The following is a 21,473-nucleotide window of genomic DNA, read 5'->3' as shown; positions in this document are numbered from 1 at the left end:
TATCACATATTACTATCTGTCATCTGCCTAAATATTTTTATCAGATTATGCTACGCAAAGTAACCATTTGTCACAGGTATAAATCATTATATAAACCAGTTGGAGAATGGAATCAATAATTTCAATACATTCTTAAATATCATTGTCAAAGTGCAGTATGTGACTGACCCTTAAAAATCCAATGAAGCCTGTGAACATTCTACAAATGTGAAAAATGTCACTCTTGCTATAATGACCTGTGGTACTCAGTGTATTTGATTATTATTTTTCTATTTGCAGTATTTTTTACACAGCTGCCTTCATGGAGTAAATTTTGAATATTGTTTATTTTTTAAATGAAGAGTCCTAAAACTTGCTTTAATTGCTGCTGCTGCTGCTGCTGCTACTGATGATGAGGTATGCATTGGCCTTTGTTATACCTATTCGAAAATTTAGAGTTGATAGTCGACATACCAAATTATGTTTGGTGCTACAAGGTTCATGAATTGCACTGAGAAGAAATATAAATTAGCTTTTTATTGTACAAACATCAGAGAAAAGCACACAGGGCGGCAAAGTTGAACAAAGCAAATAGAAGTTATAGAACCTTAAAAAAAATCCAGTACTGACTGGCTCGAGAGCCTATATCAGCCCATTAATCAGGTCATTTCATTTTTCATGGAACTTGTTCCTGAACTATTTTCTGTTTGATTTTACTTTTTTTCATTCTTGCATTTATCATCGATGACTGAGTGTGGAATAAAATCAGCACAATGTTCCTTGATTTATCATTTTATTTGTTTATAATTTCTCTCTCTTTCTTTCTTTCATTGCGCCTTAGGCACTCTGCTGCGGGGATTTGGCACATTACAAATCCCATCTATTATTATTATCATTACAATCTGTAGGCCTATCATTTCAGAAATTGTGGATTTGAGGTTTCTTTGATTAAATAGTGGCAGTAGCATTCACTTTGTTCTCCAGTTCAATTAAATCTCACCATTGTACTTTCTTGAGCTTCATTATTAATATCTTCAAAACTTTTTGATGAAGAAGCGCCATACAATCTGTTATTGTTGTTACTACACTTCTGTCTCCTCTTATAAAGGAGAAATAGAATCATTACTACAATGACCATAACAATTGGTGAAATTATGAGTGCCATTTTCAGATTATGTGGGGACTTATTACAGGCATCCTGGAATTTTGTTGATGTTGATTGGATGTAGTTTGTAGAGGTGACAGACAATGTGATCTCTGAAGCTTCTGGACTTCTGTACCGAGAGGTTGTTGGAATTTTCCTTGGGACAGTTGGGCATGGCGTATTGCTGCTGGAAGGCTCCAGGTACAATGCAGTATCATTGCATGCACATATATCTTTATCTTCATTGAAAACAGAAGAACAGCAAAATACAGGGTGTGATTTCCTGATGAGAATAGTCTGTTTCAATAACGCATCAGTCTCAGTTGGTTCAGAGAGTGGAGGCATCCATTCACCACCTTGATAACATTCTATCTTCCCTCCAATGCTCCCCAACGGAGCTGTGAAATCCACAGCCATCCAGTTTCCACCCTTTGCTTCCATTCCGACCACCGATGCCTTTCCTGGAGGATAATCAACTCCTAGCCAAATCCTCTGTGTTGCATCACCCAGTATTTCCCTATCCATATATACAAACAGAATGTATGTCCCTTGATCATCTCTTGTGATACTGCTAATTGTGAGGTTGACAAAGCATTCTTTAGGACTGTCCTCATTACATGTTAACTGTACCTTATATCTGTTTTCTTGATTTTTCTGTAAAGAAAGTTGTGATTCATCTGTTGATCTGTAAAATGGATTTCTGTATGAATATTGTAACGTGACTGATGTACTGTTACATGGGTATGGGAAAATTAGGTTTCCATCTTGCCCTTGCATTACAGATAATGCATTACACTGACATGTTTTCAGAAATATGGAAATAATGAACAACAATGCAACATTGTGGTGGATAAATAATCCGTCCATTTTAACACTTTTTATGGATTGAAAATTAAAATTGTATTTGTTGTTTCCACTTATATTCTGATTATTTTGTCTCTTTATTTCTTAATTTCTGACGATCAAATAAAACCAAGAATGCAATAAATTATGACTTTCTTGAGTAATATTACAATGATACAATATTTTCTTATTGTGCTCAGAGTTATGAAGCTTTATGCCCAATATTCTTTATTGCTCTGTTCTTGAAAATAAAAATGGTTTTAACCAAATTTGCTGTCCACATAGATTTCTGATGTATTACATAATTTGAACACCTTTTGTTTTTGTTGTGGTTGGTCTTTGATGAAGCGTGCAGCTCATCATCTTTGAAAGCTACTTGGTGGATTGCTTGATGGTTGAAAGCTTGCTTGTAACTTAAGCTTGATGTTCATGAGTAAGTAGAAAGCTACTGCTCCAAATCCTAAAACAAGTATAAAAAAAATATTTAAAAAATCAGTGTTTGGTGCTTTGAGACATATCTGCCCAACTTTGGCAAAAGGAAGCAAGTGACTCATCAGTCAAATTTGAGTTATTGTTGTTTCTGAGACATGTATTTATGTTGCACGGTCAGGCAAAATTTGGGGAAGAAATGATCATTATATGGAAAGATATTGAAGAAGATATGTTGTTAAATTGCATTGATGCCTATGTAAAGGACGAACACACATTGCTTATTTACAACAAATGATAATTGTGTACTTTGCTGCCTTTTGCCTAAGTATGGCAGATATGCCCCGGTGCAACTCACAATATGGCTTGCTGGAATCGACAATTATCAGTACTTGCAGTAAGCTCTCATGAGGACAAGGCAAAATTTATATGTAGAAAATTCTGGTTGTTGATTTCATTGTTGTATTTGGATACATAATTAGAAAATGTGTTAAAAAGTGATTGGGAAATTTGTAAATCATCAATCTAAAAAATGGGCAGTCTAGTTAGCCTGTATAAGAGAAATATAAGGAGCTACAGGGTGATAAGAATTATTTTGAATGTTTGTGTGGAACTTTGTTTTTTAAATTTTATTTAAGAAAGATAATGAGGAAAAAGTTCAAACAGGATTGTCAAAAAGGATTGCTCTCCAAATACCCTTACATTCAAACATGTATGACGAAAATAAATGGACAACAACCACAATCCTATACTACAGGCTGGACTGGACACATATATGGTCACATTGTTCAGTACTTTCAACACTCAGCAGAATGTAATCTGTCTCATTTTCTTTGTAAGTCCTGAAAGATTGTTAGTCATTCTGAGAAAGTTTTATTCCACAATTTAATGGACAATAACCACACAAATGTCTCTTCTTTTACTATATCCAAGGCTTGCTTATACATTGCGTAGTGTATTTGTCTGGATTTTTCTCATATCGTTTGATGAAAATGAGACTCCTTGAACTTATGAATGAAGTTCTATTCAAAATTAGTGTAATTTGCAGTGAACATTGATAACAAATTCAAAAGTTAGATTAAAACAAAGAAGGAAGGAACACATCCTACCTTCTGGTAGTGTTCAGTAAAGCTTTGCTGTTTCCATGTTGGCTTGCCAAAAAAGCTATGAAATCCTCCAATCCTCCATATAAACTTGTGCAGTACGAGGAATCATGCCCATGGAGCTTCAGTGCACCATCCGTTGTCAGGTTGCTATGACACCAGGTACAACAAAAATTATTCCCACATCCTGTTAACACCAAGGTAAGCAATTAATGGTACACTCAATTTTATGATTGAATGTACAATGTAGTCAATGCAATCAATCATAGAAAAATGTTCTACAATCATTGCTAAGCTTTGTGTTACAGGGCCCCATAGTCCAGGATAGGCCCCATAGACAAGGGGTCGAACCTTGTTTTTTTAGATATACAATGTTTTTTTATGGTTTCTTGTCAATTCGAGGGTGCTGATTCCGAATCTGAATGATGCCACTCTTGTAACCTTGAGCATTCTCCGCAAATGGGCAAAATCCAATATGGCCGCCAAAATATGCAAATTACCAATGAAAATCATAAAATTGCCAACACATTAGCTATAAAATGCATGTAGTTGTTGTGCAGAAGCGAAATACCAATTGGAAAAGCGATATTTGACAAAATATTTATTTTATTGATATTCAAAATGGCCGCCATAACCCCTGTATACTTTATTATGTAGAATATGAATGGGGAAAATATTTTTTTCAAACAAGAGCACTATTATTGCATGTGATTGTGACCTGCGAGTGGACTTCTGTCTGAAAACATGACTATTAACAAAACTATGTCATTTGTATACTATCTAATGTGATAAATGCTGTATTATGATATTCAAAATGGCTGTCATAGACCCCTTATACTGTGTACAATATATAAAAGGGGACAAATAATTTTCACAACCTTTGAATTTGTTTGACTTTAAAATGCCAATAACTTCGAAATATTGGTGTAACACTGTCTGACAACAAGGATTTCTAACGAAACATATCATTTCCCTTGCAATTTCGGTAATTATGCTGCATGTTGACATTCAAAATGGCTGCCATAGGCCCTATCTGTATTTTGAACAAAGCGAATGAAGAAACTAATTTTCACAAGAGTAAAAACAATAAAATGAATGTAATTGTAATCTATACGAGTGAAATATTGTCTAAACACATGATTTCTGGCGAAACATATCATTTCATTTTTCATGCATGAGATAAATGCTGTATTGTAAAATTCAAAATGGCCCCTATGGGCCCTTACAGTATTATCTACAATGTAAATGGGGACAAATACTTTTGAAAGAATTAGGATTTGCCTGACTATGAAATCCATATAGATTTGTTGTATAAGGAAAATATTGTTTGAAAACGTGATTTTTTAAATGAAATATAACATTTCCTCTCCCATAGGTGATAAATACTGTATTTTGACTTAATTCAAAACGGCCGCACAAGCCCCTACAAATTCTGTAACATGCGTATAGGGAAACTAATCATCACCAGAATGAGAACCAAAAACGCACGTAACTATGTGATGTATAGGTAAAATTTGGTCTTGAACATGATTTCTGACTAAATACATCACATAATGGTTGAGAAGGTAATAAAGGCCTTACTTTGAAATTCAAAATTGCTGCCATAGCCCAAAGTAGTATGTACATTGTAACTGGGGACAGATAATTTTGACAAAATTTTTACAATGAAAATGGCTTAATTTTGATGTAAGTGTTAAGTATTGTCTAAACCCAATGATTTCTAACGAAATATATCATAGCTTGTGTCATAAAGGTGATGAATGCAGCCTTTTAAAAATGAAAAATGGCCGCCATAGTCCCTTATCTTAATATGTAAAATTTGAATGGGGAAAGATAATTTCCACAAAGAAACATATTGCAGCCATTTTGAAATTTAAATATAGCATTTATCACCTAAATAACATAAGAAATTATCTATTTGGTTACAAAATCATATTTTCAGACGATATTTCACTCATACATGCAACACCATTTAGTCAAGCAAAGCCAAATTCTGTTAAAATTATATGTTCCCATTCACAAAGTACATAAAAGGCCTACCGTTAGGGCCTGTAGCGGCCATTTTGACTTTCAAAATACATTATTTATCACCTACCTGGCAGAATGAATGATATATCTTGTTAGGAATTATGTTTTCAGACAATATTTTACTCTTAAATCACAATTATATGCATGTCATGGTGCTGACTCATGTGAAAATTGGTTTCCCAGATCGATTGTACATAATACAGTCATTGTCTTTTGGCGGCCATTTTGAAAGTCAAAATACAATATTTAACACAAATATGAAACCCGAATAATATATTTCGTTGCAAATTATATTTGAAGACAGTATTCCACTAATTTACCACAAAAAAAATACGTTTTAGTGCTCACCTTGTGATTGTTTTTGTCCTCTCTCACATCGTAGATCATAATTTTAGGGCCTTTGGCGGTCATATTAAATATCAAAATACAGGGTTTGTCACATACATGGCATGTTAAATAATAAATTTCGTTAACAATAATGTTTTTAGTCAGTATTCCACTCGTTTATCTCAACAAAATGCATTTTAGTGCTCACTCTTGTGATTTTTTTGTGTCACCATTCACATTGTACATAATAGTGTGAGTGCTTTTGAAGGCAATTTTGAATATCAAAATACAGGATTTATCACATAACTGACATAACAAATGATATATATCGTTAGCAATCATGTTTACAGACATTGCTTCACTCATAGATCATAATTACTTGCATTTCAGTGCTCAATTTTGTAAAAATTAATTTTCCCCATTCATATTGTACAGGGGTCTATGATGGCGGCCATTTTGATATCAAGAAAATAAATATTTTGACAAAAATCATTTTTTCAGATATTATTTCACTCCGGCAGCACAATTGCATGTACTTTAAAGCCAATGTGTGGACAATTTTATGATTTTCATGGGTAATTTGAATATTTTGGCGGCCATATTGGATTTTGCCAATTTGCAGAAAATGCTCAAGGTTACACGAGTGGCATCATTCAGATTCGGAATCAGCACCCTCGAATTGACAAGAAACCATTAAAAAACATTGTATATATAAAAAAACAAGGTTCGACCCCTTCTATCCTGGACTACCAGATCAGATAACCACCGTGACCATCTCCCTGGCAACATCGTGTTTATTGAGCATGAATAGTACATTGAATTATGCATTTGCTCCGTGGGGGATTTTTGTTTGTTTACAATATTCATTATTCTCTAAGTGAACATAATTAACAAGGAGGCTAGCTGTTTGCACAATTTAAAACTACCGGACGATCAAGGAGAAGAAAAAAGAGTACTTAGTTTTCCATTATTTTTCGTTGGAACAATAATAACTATACAAAATTAAATTGATAAAATAATGGTAAATAGTAGTGATTTTTTACCTTCTTGCTAAGAAAGCATAAATGCGGGCATAAATGCTAAAAAGCAAGCAAACGGAGGACCGACGGCTTAAGGTCTTCTCCGAGGGACCTGGTAATGAGGATTTAAATGCCATACCAAAGGGCACTAGTGCAACAAGTGGGAATCAAACCCGGGTCACTGGAATACGGAACCCCGCTCTACCGACTGAACTACCAATAAACTACCAATAAACTTATTGGCGGAATCAATTTTGAAGTCTTAACCTAAGGTTTAGTTTTTGAAATGTCATCACAACTTTGAAAGTTTATGGATCTAGTTCATAAAACTTGGAGTTATCCCCGGGGGGGGGGCACTCGACCAAAAAAGTGGTAGGGGTGTGCCACGGGCGAGGCAAAAAACGGGGGCCTTGGAGCGGGCTTATTGTAAAAAGGAGGGTCCTCGGAACGGGCTTCGGAACTACAAATGTTTGTGAAAACGGGGGTCCTCGGAACGGATCTCCGTATCTCTGTGAGTGCGTATGTATCCCTATGGAACGAGCAATCGTGCATGACGCAGCTAGCGCGGCCTCCGCCGGGTGCGCTCGCGTTTAGGCGATGGTCGAAAAGCGCTCTACGGCCGCTTTTCACCAAAATTGTAGCAGATCAATGCGACCGGAACGGCGTAACTAAAAATATGCGAAGCTTTGGAGCGGATTTCTGTCTTCTTTTTTCTCGATAAGAAGGAAATGCTATGCCTTGGAGCGGCTTTCTTTGTTCTTTTTCTCAATAAGACAAAAATGCTATGCATTGGAACGGAAATTTGAGTGTAAAAATGGGGGTCCCCTCCGCGGCACATACCCACTATGCATTATATACTGAGTGCCCCCCCCCGGGGAGTTATCAAGCATCACTGAACATCCTGTGCAAGTTTCTGGTCACATGACCAAGGTCGAAGGTCATTTAAGGTCAATGAACCTTGGTCATGTTGTGGATTTGCCATCTTAACTTTGAAAGTTAATGGATATAGATAATGAAATGTGGACATAGGGGTAATCTAGTATCATTGCTCATCTTGCCTAAGTCGTAGGTCGCTTGATCAAGGTCAAATGAAATGTAGGGTCATTGGACGTAGTAGCATATTATCATATGAATGGTGTTTTTTTGTGAATAAATTATTTTATAGTCATTTTCAAAGTCAGCACTGCTGCTATATTGAATTGTGTAATGCAGGCAAGACTGCGCTCTGCTCTACTTGTTTAAACTATTAGCAAGACAAAAAGGGTTTCATCTTTATACTCAGTTTGTAAGGTATATAATTTTGAATTATATCTTCTTTTTGTTTATTTATTTTCTTATTAATACTCTCCTCCCCTTCATTTTTGTCTCACCTGCGAAGCAGAGTGAGACTGTATGCGCCGCTTTTCCGACGGCGGCGGCGGCATCAACACCAAATCTTAACTGAAGGTTAAGTTTTTGAAAAGACAGCATAACTTAGAAAGTATATGGACCTAGTTCATGAAACTTGGCCATAAGGTTAATCAAGTATTACTAAACATCCTGCCTGAGTTTTGAGTCACATGACCAAGGTCAAAGGTCATTTAGGGTCAATGAACTTAGACCATGTTGGGGGAATCAACATCAAAATCTTAACCTAAGCTAAAGTTTTTCAAATGTCATCATAACTTAGAAAATATATGAACCTAGTTCATGAAACTTGGACATAAGTTTTGTCCAAGCTGAACACCCTGCCTGAGTTTTTTAGTCACATGACCAAGGTCAAAGGTCATTTAGGGTCAATGAACTTTGGCCAAATTGGGGGTATATGTTGAATTACCATCATAACTTTAAAAGTTTATAGATCTGATTCATGAAACTTGGACATAAGAGTAATCAAGTATCACTGAACATCCTGTGCAAATTTCAGGTCACATGACCAAGGTCAAAGAACTTTGGCCATGTTGGGGGTATCTGTTGAATTACCATCATAACTTTGAAAGTTTATGGATCTGATTCATGAAACTTGGACATAAGAGTAATCAAGTATCACTACACATCCTGTGCGAGTTTTAGGTCACATGATCAAGGTCAATGAACTTTGGCCAAGTTGGGGGTATTTGTTGAATTACCATCATAACTTTGGAAGTTTATTGGTCTAGTTCATACAACTTGGACATAAGAGTAATCAAGTATCACTGAACATCCTGTGCAAATTTCAGGTCACATGACCAAGGTCAAAGAACTTTGGCCATGTTGGGGGTATCTGTTGAATTACCATCATAACTTTGAAAGTTTATGGATCTGATTCATGAAACTTGGACATAAGAGTAATCAAGTATCACTGAATAACCTGTGCAAGTTACAGGTCACATGACTAAGGTCAAAGGTCATTTAAGGTCAATTAACTTTGGCCATGTTGGTATTTGTTGAATTACCATCATAACTCTGTAAGTATATTGGTCTAGTTCATAATACATGGACATAATAATACTTGGAGATAAGAGTAATCAAGTATCACTGAACATCCTGTGAGAGTTTCAGGTTACATGACCAAGGTCAATGGTCAATGTACTTTGGCCATGTTTGGGGTATTGTTGAATAACCATCATAACTCTGAAAGTGTATGGATCTAGTTCATAAAACTTGGACATAGAGTAATCAAGTATCATTGAACATGTCATGTGAGTTTCAGGTCACATGACCAAAGTCAAAGGTTATTTAAGGTCATTGAACTTTGACCATTTTGGAGGTAATTATTAGATTGCTGTCATAACTTTCACAGTTTATAGATTTAGTGAAATGTGGATATAGGGGTAATCAAGTATCACTGACAAGTCTTAGGTTGCATGATCAAGTCAAATGTTATTTATTGTCAGTGAACGTAGTATTTTATCATTATATGAATGGTGTTTTTTTTGGAATAATTATTTCATAGTAGTTTTCAAAGTCAGCACTGCTGCTATATTGAATCGCATGATGCAGGTGAGACTGCCAGAGGCGCTCCACTTGTTTGGCTACTACATCTGTACAGACTGTTTTGTTTTCTCTTATTTTTAAATTGTTATTGGTTTCATTTCATCAGTTACAATTTTTTTGTCTCAGAATTACATTTGAATATATTGCTCTCACTATAAACTACTCAGTTTATATTTTTGTAATGTTAAATGAATGAAAAATATTTTGACTTATTCGGAACTTTTTACATTACATTTCCTTTAATTCATTAATCTGTAATAATTAAAGGATAACATGCTCAGCACTGATGAATTTATTATCATGCAATCAATCTCATCAGACTCTTTAGATTTTAGAGATATATTTTCTACATTTATTTAGGGGTTAGGCTTTTTCATCATTAGAACAGTTTTCTTGCAAATTTTCTCTTTTCTGTCATGAAACCATGCTATCTGTTGAATTAATATGATTATTATTTCTTTGGTATCACCTTTGCCTGGGAGGCTAGAAGCGAACTGAATCACTATGACCCACAGGTCTCTCCTCCCGATATAACTGATTAGGTGGGAATGCAGGTGGACTACTACACAAGGGTATCCCCTACCTTTCTATTCTGCATTCATCAGAACTTCAGAGTTTATTTTATAGTCGTTCATAGGAAAGAAATGACCGATAAGTACTGACATTACTTCCATGTTATTTGTCAAATTATTGTTCACAGCTTACATCAACCCATTTTGATTTTAGGGAATACATTTGATGTAATTTACATATTTTTGTAGCATTTATTTAGTTCATCATATTTTGTTTTACTTTTCAACCAGGAGTTCCTCATTAAACTGTGAAAAGATAATTGAACTACTGACTTCACATCTAACATCATCCAAAAACCTACACTTGGTAAGTAGAACAAAATTGACATTTCATCTTAAATTATTACCTTTTTTAGAAATATAAATATGTATAGAATCTAGCAGTTTGATTGATTTCAATTTGCTTTTCAGAAAAATTTATTATCAAGCATAGCAGACCTTCCAACTAGTATGTTTTTGGCGTATTTAGTACGTTTTTGCAACCAAAATACGTCAGTACGTTTTTTCTTTTAAAAATATGTTTTTGTAAAATAAAAATAAAATATATATTTTTTACAAGATCGTAATTTATTGAGAAAAATCATCTCTATATGTCTTTATTTCATAAAACTTACACAAATATGGTCATTAGATCAATGTAATTTCAGGTAACTTTTTTTTTTTTCAATCATTGTGTTATAACCAGGGTGAGATATACACATGTTTCAATGTTTTTTTTTTTTCATCTGCAAGAGCAGTGCGCATTTTAGCTTGCATGCAGCTTGAGCGCCGTGATAAGCGAGTGCGCCACACATTTTATTATGAAATACACTTTTTTTGGGGGAAAATACAGAATACAATTTTTCATTCCCAGAGGTTGGCAGGTCTGGCATAGTCTCTCTTCTTAAATGTATGTGTAATGTACCATTAGGTTCATAGAGTCCAAATTATAGATATCATGAAAACATCTACTTACATTTGATAAAAATTATTTGGAGTATTTAGAAGTTTTAAACAGCTCAGACTTTAAGACTCCTAGATAAGTATCTATCGATTAGTTTCAATTTTTTTCCTTGATAGTAAAAATATTCCCATTGATTCATTATTCCCATTAAAATCTGTATCAGAAATTCAATGATTAAGATTATTAGATCTATTAAAATTTCATATCCCAAATTTGTGATCCATGCACTAATGAATGGAAATGATACCTCATACTCAAATAAATCATATGGGAATTCTATAAATATATTGCAGGTAATAAAAATTGATAATCTTGCATTCACTGAATGATGACAATTCTTCTAATGATGTTTTTTTTAGTCCTACTTTCCTTATTGCATGCTTGATACAGGTAATTATTATCTAAATGTTATTAAGATCGCTTGCCATTTGTGCTACCTGTAGTATGAAGATGAAGTAGAAAATTAAGATCGCTTGCCATTTGTGCTACCTGTAGTATGAAGATAAAGTAGAAAACTAATTATTTAATTGTTGAACATAATTGTTTCTAAGTGAAACTGTGCAATAGCCACCCTAAAAAGATGTGATAAAGAACCAATTTATGCTGAATGTATACAGTTTAGAATGTTTATGTTACTTTAATCATTGCATTTCTGTTTCTTTTTATTCAAAGTGTAAATAAAACACTTTCAGATTCAGGGTTTTGTGCTTTCAATCAATGAGTTTTCACCACTGGACATAACTTGAATTGGATGCAGTGATATTTAAATTGTTCCCACCATATACATGTAGATCAATAGTTGAGTGAAAATCTAGTGTTCTATTTCTAGTTTTCTTAACCTATCATTTTGATATTTCTATTTTTTTCTAGCTATGTTTGTTCGGTATTGAAGGAATTCTAAAGGAGGATGTCATCTCATCAGATGTGGCTCTTAGTCTGCTCAGTTCTCACCTTACATCATTGCAAGATAGTCAGGATAAAGCAGTCAGGGCAAAGTCACTCAAGGTATATTAGTCTTAATGAAACTTCAAATTTTCACTATGGGTATTTTTGGTAGGGTATAGATTTTTGAGTGCTTGCCTGGAAGTGTATTTATTGAGGGTAAGAGAGGAACATGCAGCAACTCAATCCAAACTAGCTTATCTGTTACCATCAATAAAGACAACAGTAACTTGATTACTGACTTTGTATATTTGAATCATGTTCCCTAACTAGATTACCTGCCGATGGAGATCCACGACTTGAGTCTTGGGAAAAGACAATTAATTTCAGTCATGATTTGTTTGGATACTGCATGTAGACTCATTTTCCCAGTTAGAGAAGTAGTATTCTTGAGTAACAACAAAGGGAAGGGGAAATTTAGTAAATGTGTGCCAGATTAGACCTTTACTTTCCAAGTCATTCTACACTGTGCAATATTCAAAAGCCATGATTTCATGAAATCTGGGGCCCTGTTTCATATAGACTTTCAACTATGGTAATTTTGCCATAAACTATCCTAGAAAACCTTCATTGTGATTGGCTTCTGAGCCCTAGATGCCATAATGGCAAAAGATACCTTAGTTATAGTTCTTTGTGAAACATGTCCATTTTTGAGGGCATGATTTATATTCGCAATTCAAATAACCATTTCTAATTTCGAGATGTCAAGTTACCTGACTAAACACCCTCTATGTTGGTGGGTAGGTAGGAAAGAGTGTCAAGTGCTGTTATGTAGATACCTACATGGAGGATTGAAGGGTTGGGGTCAATAGGTATGTGTGTATGTGTAAGCAGGGTGCCTGTGTGGGTGTGTGGCAGTGTGGAAGTTTAGATGTGTAAGATGTGTTACTAGTTTTCAGGGTGGATGGGTGGGTGTGTGGGAAGTAGATATGTAGCTTGATGTGTGAGTAGTTGTCAGGGTGGGTTGGTTGGTGTGTGGGAGGGTAGGTGTGTAGGTTGATGTGTTAGTAGTTGTCAGGGTGGGTTGGTTGGTGTGTGGGAGGGTAGGTGTGTAGGTTGATGTGTGAGTAGTTGTCAGGGTGGGTGGGTTGGGGTGTGGGAGGGTAGGTGTGTAGGTTGATGTGTGACTAGTTGTCAGGGTGGGTTGGTTGGTGTGTGGGAGGGTAGGTGTGTATGTTGATATGTAAGTAGTTGTCAGGGTGGGTTGGTTGGTGTGTGGGAGGGTAGGTGTGTAGGTTGATGTGTGAGTAGTTGTCAGGGTGGGTGGGTTGGGGTGTGGGAGGGTAGGTGTGTAGGTTGATGTGTAAGTAGTTGTCAGGGTGGGTTGGTTGGTGTGTGGGAGGGTAGGTGTGTAGGTTGATGTGTGACTAGTTGTCAGGGTGGGTCGGTTGGTGTGTGGGAGGGTAGGTTGATGTGTAAGTAGTTGTCAGGGTGGGTGGGTTGGTGTGTGGGAGGGTAGGTGTGTATGTTGATATGTAAGTAGTTGTCAGGGTGGGTTGGTTGGTGTGTGGGAGGGTAGGTGTGTAGGTTGATGTGTGAGTAGTTGTCAGGGTGGGTGGGTTGGGGTGTGGGAGTTTAGGTGTGTAGGTTGATGTGTAAGTAGTTGTCAGGGTGGGTGGGTTGGTGTGTGGGAGGGTAGGTGTGTAGGTTGATGTGTAAGTAGTTGTCAGGGTGGGTGGGTTGGTGTGTGGAAGGGTAGGTGTGTAGGTTGATGTGTGAGTAGTTGTCAGGGTGGGTGGGTTGGGGTGTGGGAGGGTAGGTGTGTAGGTTGATGTGTGAGTAGTTGTCAGGGTGGATGGGTTGGTGTGTGGGAGGGTAGGTGTGTAGGTTGATGTGTAAGTAGTTGTCAGGGTGGGTTGGTTAGTGTGTGGGAGGGTAGGTGTGTAGGTTGATGTGTGAGTAGTTGTCAGGGTGGGTGGGTTGGGGTGTGGGAGGATATGTGTGTAGGTTGATGTGTAAGTAGTTGTCAGGGTGGGTGGGTTGGTGTGTGGGAGGGTAGGTGTGTATGTTGATATGTAAGTAGTTGTCAGGGTGGGTTGGTTGGTGTGTGGGAGGGTAGGTGTGTAGGTTGATGTGTGAGTAGTTGTCAGGGTGGGTGGGTAGGGGTGTGGGAGGGTAGGTGTGTAGGTTGATGTGTAAGTAGTTGTCAGGGTGGGTTGGTTGGTGTGTGGGAGGGTAGGTGTGTAGGTTGATGTGTGAGTAGTTGTCAGGGTGGGTGGGTTGGGGTGTGGGAGGATAGGTGTGTAGGTTGATGTGTAAGTAGTTGTCAGGGTGGGTGGGTTGGTGTGTGGGAGGGTAGGTGTGTAGGTTGATGTGTTAGTAGTTGTCAGGGTGGGTCGGTTGGGGTGTGGGAGGGTAGGTGTGTAGGTTGATGTGTGACTAGTTGTCAGGGTGGGTTGGTTGGTGTGTGGGAGGGTAGGTGTGTATGTTGATATGTAAGTAGTTGTCAGGGTGGGTTGGTTGGTGTGTGGGAGGGTAGGTGTGTAGGTTGATGTGTGAGTAGTTGTCAGGGTGGGTGGGTTGGGGTGTGGGAGGGTAGGTGTGTAGGTTGATGTGTAAGTAGTTGTCAGGGTGGGTTGGTTGGTGTGTGGGAGGGTAGGTGTGTAGGTTGATGTGTGACTAGTTGTCAGGGTGGGTCGGTTGGTGTGTGGGAGGGTAGGTTGATGTGTAAGTAGTTGTCAGGGTGGGTGGGTTGGTGTGTGGGAGGGTAGGTGTGTATGTTGATATGTAAGTAGTTGTCAGGGTGGGTTGGTTGGTGTGTGGGAGGGTAGGTGTGTAGGTTGATGTGTGAGTAGTTGTCAGGGTGGGTGGGTTGGGGTGTGGGAGTTTAGGTGTGTAGGTTGATGTGTGAGTAGTTGTCAGGGTGGGTGGGTTGGTGTGTGGGAGGGTAGGTGTGTAGGTTGATGTGTAAGTAGTTGTCAGGGTGGGTGGGTTGGTGTGTGGAAGGGTAGGTGTGTAGGTTGATGTGTGAGTAGTTGTCAGGGTGGGTGGGTTGGGGTGTGGGAGGGTAGGTGTGTAGGTTGATGTGTGAGTAGTTGTCAGGGTGGGTGGGTTGGTGTGTGGGAGGGTAGGTGTGTAGGTTGATGTGTAAGTAGTTGTCAGGGTGGGTTGGTTAGTGTGTGGGAGGGTAGGTGTGTAGGTTGATGTGTGAGTAGTTGTCAGGGTGGGTGGGTTGGGGTGTGGGAGGATAGGTGTGTAGGTTGATGTGTAAGTAGTTGTCAGGGTGGGTGGGTTGGTGTGTGGGAGGGTAGGTGTGTATGTTGATATGTAAGTAGTTGTCAGGGTGGGTTGGTGGGTGTGTGGGAGGGTAGGTGTGTAGGTTGATGTGTGAGTAGTTGTCAGGGTGGGTGGGTTGGGGTGTGGGAGGGTAGGTGTGTAGGTTGATGTGTAAGTAGTTGTCAGGGTGGGTTGGTTGGTGTGTGGGAGGGTAGGTGTGTAGGTTGATGTGTGAGTAGTTGTCAGGGTGGGTGGGTTGGGGTGTGGGAGGATAGGTGTGTAGGTTGATGTGTAAGTAGTTGTCAGGGTGGGTGGGTTGGTGTGTGGGAGGGTAGGTGTGTAGGTTGATGTGTTAGTAGTTGTCAGGGTGGGTCGGTTGGGGTGTGGGAGGGTAGGTGTGTAGGTTGATGTGTGAGTAGTTGTCAGGGTGGGTGGGTTGGGGTGTGGGAGGGTAGGTGTGTAGGTTGATGTGTGAGTAGTTGTCAGGGTGGGTCGGTTGGTGTGTGGGAGGGTATGTGTGTAGGTTGATGTGTAAGTAGTTGTCAGGGTGGGTTGGTTGGGGTGTGGGAGGGTAGGTGTGTATGTTGATATGTAAGTAGTTGTCAGGGTGGGTGGGTTGGGGTGTGGGAGGGTAGGTGTGTCGGTTGATGTGTGAGTAGTTGTCAGGGTGGGTGGGTTGGGGTGTGGGAGGGTAGGTGTGTAGGTTGATGTGTGAGTAGTTGTCAGGGTGGGTGGGTTGGTGTGTGGGAGTTTAGGCGTGTAAGTTCTGTGAGAAGTTGTCAGGATGGTTTAGCAGTGTGTGGGAAGGTAGGAGTGTAGGTTGATATGTGAGTAATTGTCAGGGAGGATGGGTTGGTGTGTGGGAGTTTAGGTGTGTAGGTAGGTGTGTGCGTAGTTGTCAGGGTGGGTGGGTTGGGGTGTGGGAGGGTAGGTGGGTTGGTGTGTGGGAGTTTAGGTGTGTAGGTACATGTGTGCGTAGTTGTCAGGGTGGGTGGGTTGGGGTGTGGGAGGGTAGGTGTGTAGGTTGATGTGTGAGTAGTTGTCAGGGTGGGTGGGTTGGGGTGTGGGAGGGTAGGTGTGTAGGTTGATGTGTAAGTAGTTGTCAGGGTGGGTGGGTTGGGGTGTGGGAGTTTAGGTGTGTAGGTACATGTGTGCGTAGTTGTCAGGGTGGGTGGGTTGGGGTGTGGGAGGGTAGGTGTGTAGGTTGATGTGTGAGTAGTTGTCAGGGTGGGTGGGTTGGGGTGTGGGAGGGTAGGTGTGTAGGTTGATGTATGAGTAGTTGACATGGTGGGTGGGTTGGTGTGTGTAAGTTGATGTGTGAGGGTTTACTGACGGTTGGTCTAATATCGCTTGGTCTAATCATCAGATGGGCTAGCAACATCCAGGCTAAACCCACTTAGTCCATATCTCTGTTGTTCTAATGATCACTTGGTCTAATAGCCAATAAGTCTAATAACCACTTGGTCTAATAGCTGATTTGTCTTATGACCACTGTTGTCTATTATATTTCACAGATTTTCCACATATTTGTTATTATGTTATTCTTGATTTAGAACAATCAAGTGTCGTGTCACTCTTGATATTCCTAAATGAGTATTTGCTGCTTGGTTAGTTGGTCAGTCTTTTGCAAATCGCGTGGGTCAAATTAAGTACCCAATATTAGGATCAAAGTTTTATGCAGACATTTCATCATTGATAATCGCATATTTTAGCTTATTTTCAATAGAAGTTATCATAAAGGTAAAACTGTCAGCTTTGAGTATCAAGTCATATTTCTTTCATGTCAAATTTTGAGTCTATTCTGGTTTATTCAGATTCTGGTCTTTTTTTCACCCTCAGATTTTACGGCAGTTGGAGAGGCTTGAAGCAGACACTAGTCTAGATCAGCCATTGATGCCTGAGGGGCAGCTCAAGCCCCAGTCAGTATTTGAAGCTGCTGGTCAGGATATACCAGAACCCTTAGTTAACACAACTTCAATGAAAGCTGCTGTTTCAAGAGAAACACCCTCTGCTATAATAGTTGGCAACTCAAAAACATCTGGTGGTTCTTTGTTCAGCGGTATGACTGTAGCAGCCATGCCCCAAGTAAGTCCTGAAGATCAGGTATCAACAGGGATGTCTTCAAGTGCTTCCTGTAGGACCAAGGATTCTGAAGGAAATCCAGTTTCCGATTTGTTGATAGACAACCAGTTCATGTCAGAATCAGGCTCATCAGAAGCAAACCTACTTCTTCCAGATGCTAAGGCAAATTTAGTATCAAATCATGAAACACATGGAGACAGTACTCTGATGAGTTCACCTGTAACCCATGGTGTCATTCCTGTAAACCCTGTAGGAGCATCAGAATATCAAGACGTTGTTCATCGAGAGGCAACTCAGCACAGAAGTGTGGATCCCATAATGTCCAGAGAAGCAGGATTTGCAGACCTCTGGAAAACAGTGTCCCCAAAGAAAGCGTCTTCTCACCCAAAGTCTTCATCAGAACAAGTTCTTTCAAAGCTCAGTACTGTAAACCCTCAAGTCGATATGCCTTCCCAAAGACATCCCAGCGGTGCATTTCAACAACCAGTCATGACTGCCCAGCATATTTCTCAGATGTACCCACAGTTGTCATCTGTCATGTTGAGTGGGACTACCTCGGTGCCAATCAATCTTGCCAAGAAGCCAACGACAGGGTTTGGATTCGTTGTGGACACTGATGATGATGAGCAGCAGAAAGCTGGAACAAGTAGAGATGCCTTTAGTTTCATCCAAGATGCAATAAAAAATAGTAAATCATGATAAGAAGGAAATAACCTTCCAGAATGGTATTTCATGGCAACGTTTCTACCAGTACAGATTATGGATATTGTTCTAAGCTTTTTGCATGGGTGTAAGGAGCCTGTTACATATAACTAGTTAATCAAATGCGTTTCCCCTAATGAAATACAACTCGACAACCGGCCAAGTGAATCCATTTGTTTATAAATGCGTTTAATTCCAAGAATTACCTTTAATCAAAATATTCTGTTCTACTGTATACTAAGATTTTTCATGTTTTTTTGAGAAAATATCAAATTTGTGTCATTCAAAATCATACCTGTTGAAAGTAAACGCATAATTATTTAAACCAAATTCAATTTGATATAAAACTTTAAATCCGAGATTCTGAATGGTCCTTTTATTCAGATAATTTTTCAATCATTGATTGATCTAAATTAATATGACTTTTGATACATTATTGGCTTTGTTTTCATAAATAGCTGTTAATTTGAAATTCTAGTTCCCATTTAAGTCATTCAAGTAATTAAAGGATGAATATTATGCACATCTATAAATAAAGTTTATCTTATGGCCATAAACTGTTTTGTGTAAAGTGCACCCCCCCCCCCAAAAAAAAAAAAAGAGAGAATTATTGAATAGTTTTATCCTGACTTAATCACAAATATAATTAACAAATGACATATAATTGAGAAGCTAAGACTCTCTGCTGCTTTTCATGTGATACATATTTTTAGAAAAACAATTTTGAAGAAAGGATACCAAAAAGTCATTTGATGGATGGTAAACGAATTTAGATAACAATATCACATATCTCAAAACCTCCAATTAATATCCATATCCATTTTATAAAACAAAGACGTTTTACAGGCTGGCTGTCGGACTTCATTGCGTAGTCCTCTTTATTATTATTATTACTAGTATATCATATGGTAATATCCATAATATATATAACTTTTCAACAAAAAGGGAAACACGCATATTTCTTATTTGATAGAACTTACTCAGGTTTTTACTTATAGTTTATTTTTAGAGGGGATAAGTAATTGAATACATTCTAGCTAACAGAAAAAACTTCAGAAGTAGATTTTTTTGCAAAATCATAATTTTGCACTCATTTATAGAGCACAGAAACTAAGCCCTTCCATCAATAGATGTATTACAAAAGCTCCTGATATTATTCCCAATTAATAGAATTGTTTGCTTGCTTGGGCTATAACCTGTCTTTCTAAGAATCTTTGATGCTATATTTGAGAGTTGTTTGCCTCAAGAGCTTAAGCCCTTGATTTGCGAATATCCATCTGTGTTAATTTTTGACAAGTGCAATAAAGTATAAAGTCAACTAGTTATTCAATTTAATTGTCGAGTTTTTATTTAAGTTTGTTTGGTTAAATATGATCTATTTAGTTTGTATGTCAAAGTCTGTCTAAAGCTTTGTTAAATATTCAATGATATATAAATCTGAGCAGGACAACTTTGATACATTGTTGCCTGCTTAAGAGTGGGATCAAATGGCCGGTCAATAATTTTCCAATTGTTTATCCACGGGCCCAATTTATTGCCCGCTCAGGAAAGTCAATGAGAAAATACATGGAAATGTAGCGGGCAATAAGGCAGAGCTAACATCCGGATATTCTACACATTTGTATACATGTCCTATTGAAACGCACAGTGCCAAATATGTCATAATGTTAATCAAGTTGAGACAACGCTTGATACTGTGTCCCCAGGTCAGGGGCGCGTCATATCAATTACTTCACAATGGTAAAGTTTAGAGGACCAGTCTGCTCAACATATCAAAATAGATTCCCATTCTTAAACTCTAAAAATATCTAAATTTTAACGATTGTTGCTCTAGATGTCTGATTTGGTTAATAATAGCAATATTGACTGGCCTGGGGGCGAAAGGACATATATCGCCCTCACTAAATTGATATCACCCTCGTCTACAACTCAGGCGATATAAATCTAGTTTGGGCGATATATGTCGTATCGCCCCGAGGCCAGTCAATATTGCTTTATTATATCTTTCTTGCAACCATTGAATCATTCTCCACTGATTGATTCTTTTTGACAATCTAAAGTTGATGGTTGATAATATTTTAGTGCCCTTCCTTGATAAAGTTATCATTTTCCATGATAGAAGACATTTAACCACTTCATCTTACAGGTTTGTTTTTATTAAAGGAATGGTTCGGGCTGAAAATATTTATATCTAAATAAAAAGAGTAAAATTCACAGAGCAAAATGCTGAAAATTTCATCAAAATCGGATAACAAATAACAAAGTTATTGAATTTTGAAGTTTATCAATATTTTGTGAAAACAGCTATATGCACATTGTCATGAATATTCATTAGGTGGGCTGGTGATGTCACATCCCCACTCCTTTTTCATATATTATTACATGAAATCATAAATGCTTCATTTTTTCATACATGTGTAAATGATGTGTCTCCATTATGATGAAATAAGTTGCGGCAGTACATTACTAATGCACTTCATCAGTTGTCAATCCAATTGTTTTAGTTCTTGGTAGAAAAATTTTCAATAAACCTTATTTCATATAATAAAATACAAAAGAACAAGTGGGGATATGACATCATCAGCTCATAAAGCCATATTCATAAAGACATGCCTAGAATTGTTTCAGTGGAATAATGCAAATCTTTAAAATTCAATAACTTTGTTATAAGTTTGTTATCTGATTTGGATCAAATTTTACTCTATTTATTGAGATATAAATATTTCCAGCCTGAACCATCCCTTTAAGTAGATACCGTTGAATAGTGTATCCTGAAATTTTTCTTTCTATGCTTGAGAAGTAGTTTTACTTATTTTAAGATTTACAAGGCCCTCACAAGTTTTGTTAAGATTTACTTTTTCAGCTGGTCAAACACATGGCAATAGCCAGGGGCTGTGAAGTCATTTCCTCTTCAATTTGACCTGAAAGTACTGGGCTGTTTCAACACCTAAATGCTGAGATTCAACTCCACCCCCAAAGCTTACAAACTTTTTTTTTTTTACTAAGAATGATATTAGGGGAAAGCAGAAGACAAGTATGAGAGGACCTTCTGGAAAAGTATACTCACAGACCAATATGATGACTCTTCTCTCCCTCTTGTCCATTCTCACACTCCCTCTATCCCCATTTGTTTTCTCACAAGCTATCATGATTCCTTCTATCTCATTCTCCTCATTGTTTATCTTTATC

General features: G+C 37.9%; 2 protein-coding genes across 2 annotated transcripts; one reads left to right on the top strand and one right to left on the bottom strand.

The window, feature by feature from the left end:
- Positions 1 to 357: 357 nt before the first annotated feature.
- LOC135155809 (uncharacterized) lies at positions 358 to 1,990 on the bottom strand. Its single transcript, XM_064106068.1, has 2 exons — positions 1,171 to 1,990; positions 358 to 419 (listed from the first exon to the last, which is right to left on the bottom strand). The coding sequence occupies exons 1-2, from the start codon at positions 1,988 to 1,990 to the stop codon at positions 358 to 360; spliced, it is 882 nt and encodes a 293-aa protein (XP_063962138.1).
- Positions 1,991 to 10,331: 8,341 nt separating this feature from the next.
- LOC129270374 (uncharacterized) lies at positions 10,332 to 19,605 on the top strand. The gene is made up of 4 exons (XM_064106067.1): positions 10,332 to 10,342; positions 10,631 to 10,706; positions 12,213 to 12,347; positions 17,340 to 19,605. Exons 1-4 carry the CDS (start codon positions 10,332 to 10,334, stop codon positions 18,279 to 18,281), a joined length of 1,164 nt encoding a protein of 387 aa, XP_063962137.1. The 3' UTR covers positions 18,282 to 19,605.
- Positions 19,606 to 21,473: the final 1,868 nt, after the last annotated feature.

This window comes from Lytechinus pictus, chromosome 10 (assembly GCF_037042905.1).
Source record: "Lytechinus pictus isolate F3 Inbred chromosome 10, Lp3.0, whole genome shotgun sequence".
Lineage (NCBI taxonomy): Eukaryota > Metazoa > Echinodermata > Echinoidea > Temnopleuroida > Toxopneustidae > Lytechinus > Lytechinus pictus.
Note: the sequence above shows the minus strand (reverse complement) of the source record. Positions and strands in the feature narration are given on the sequence as shown.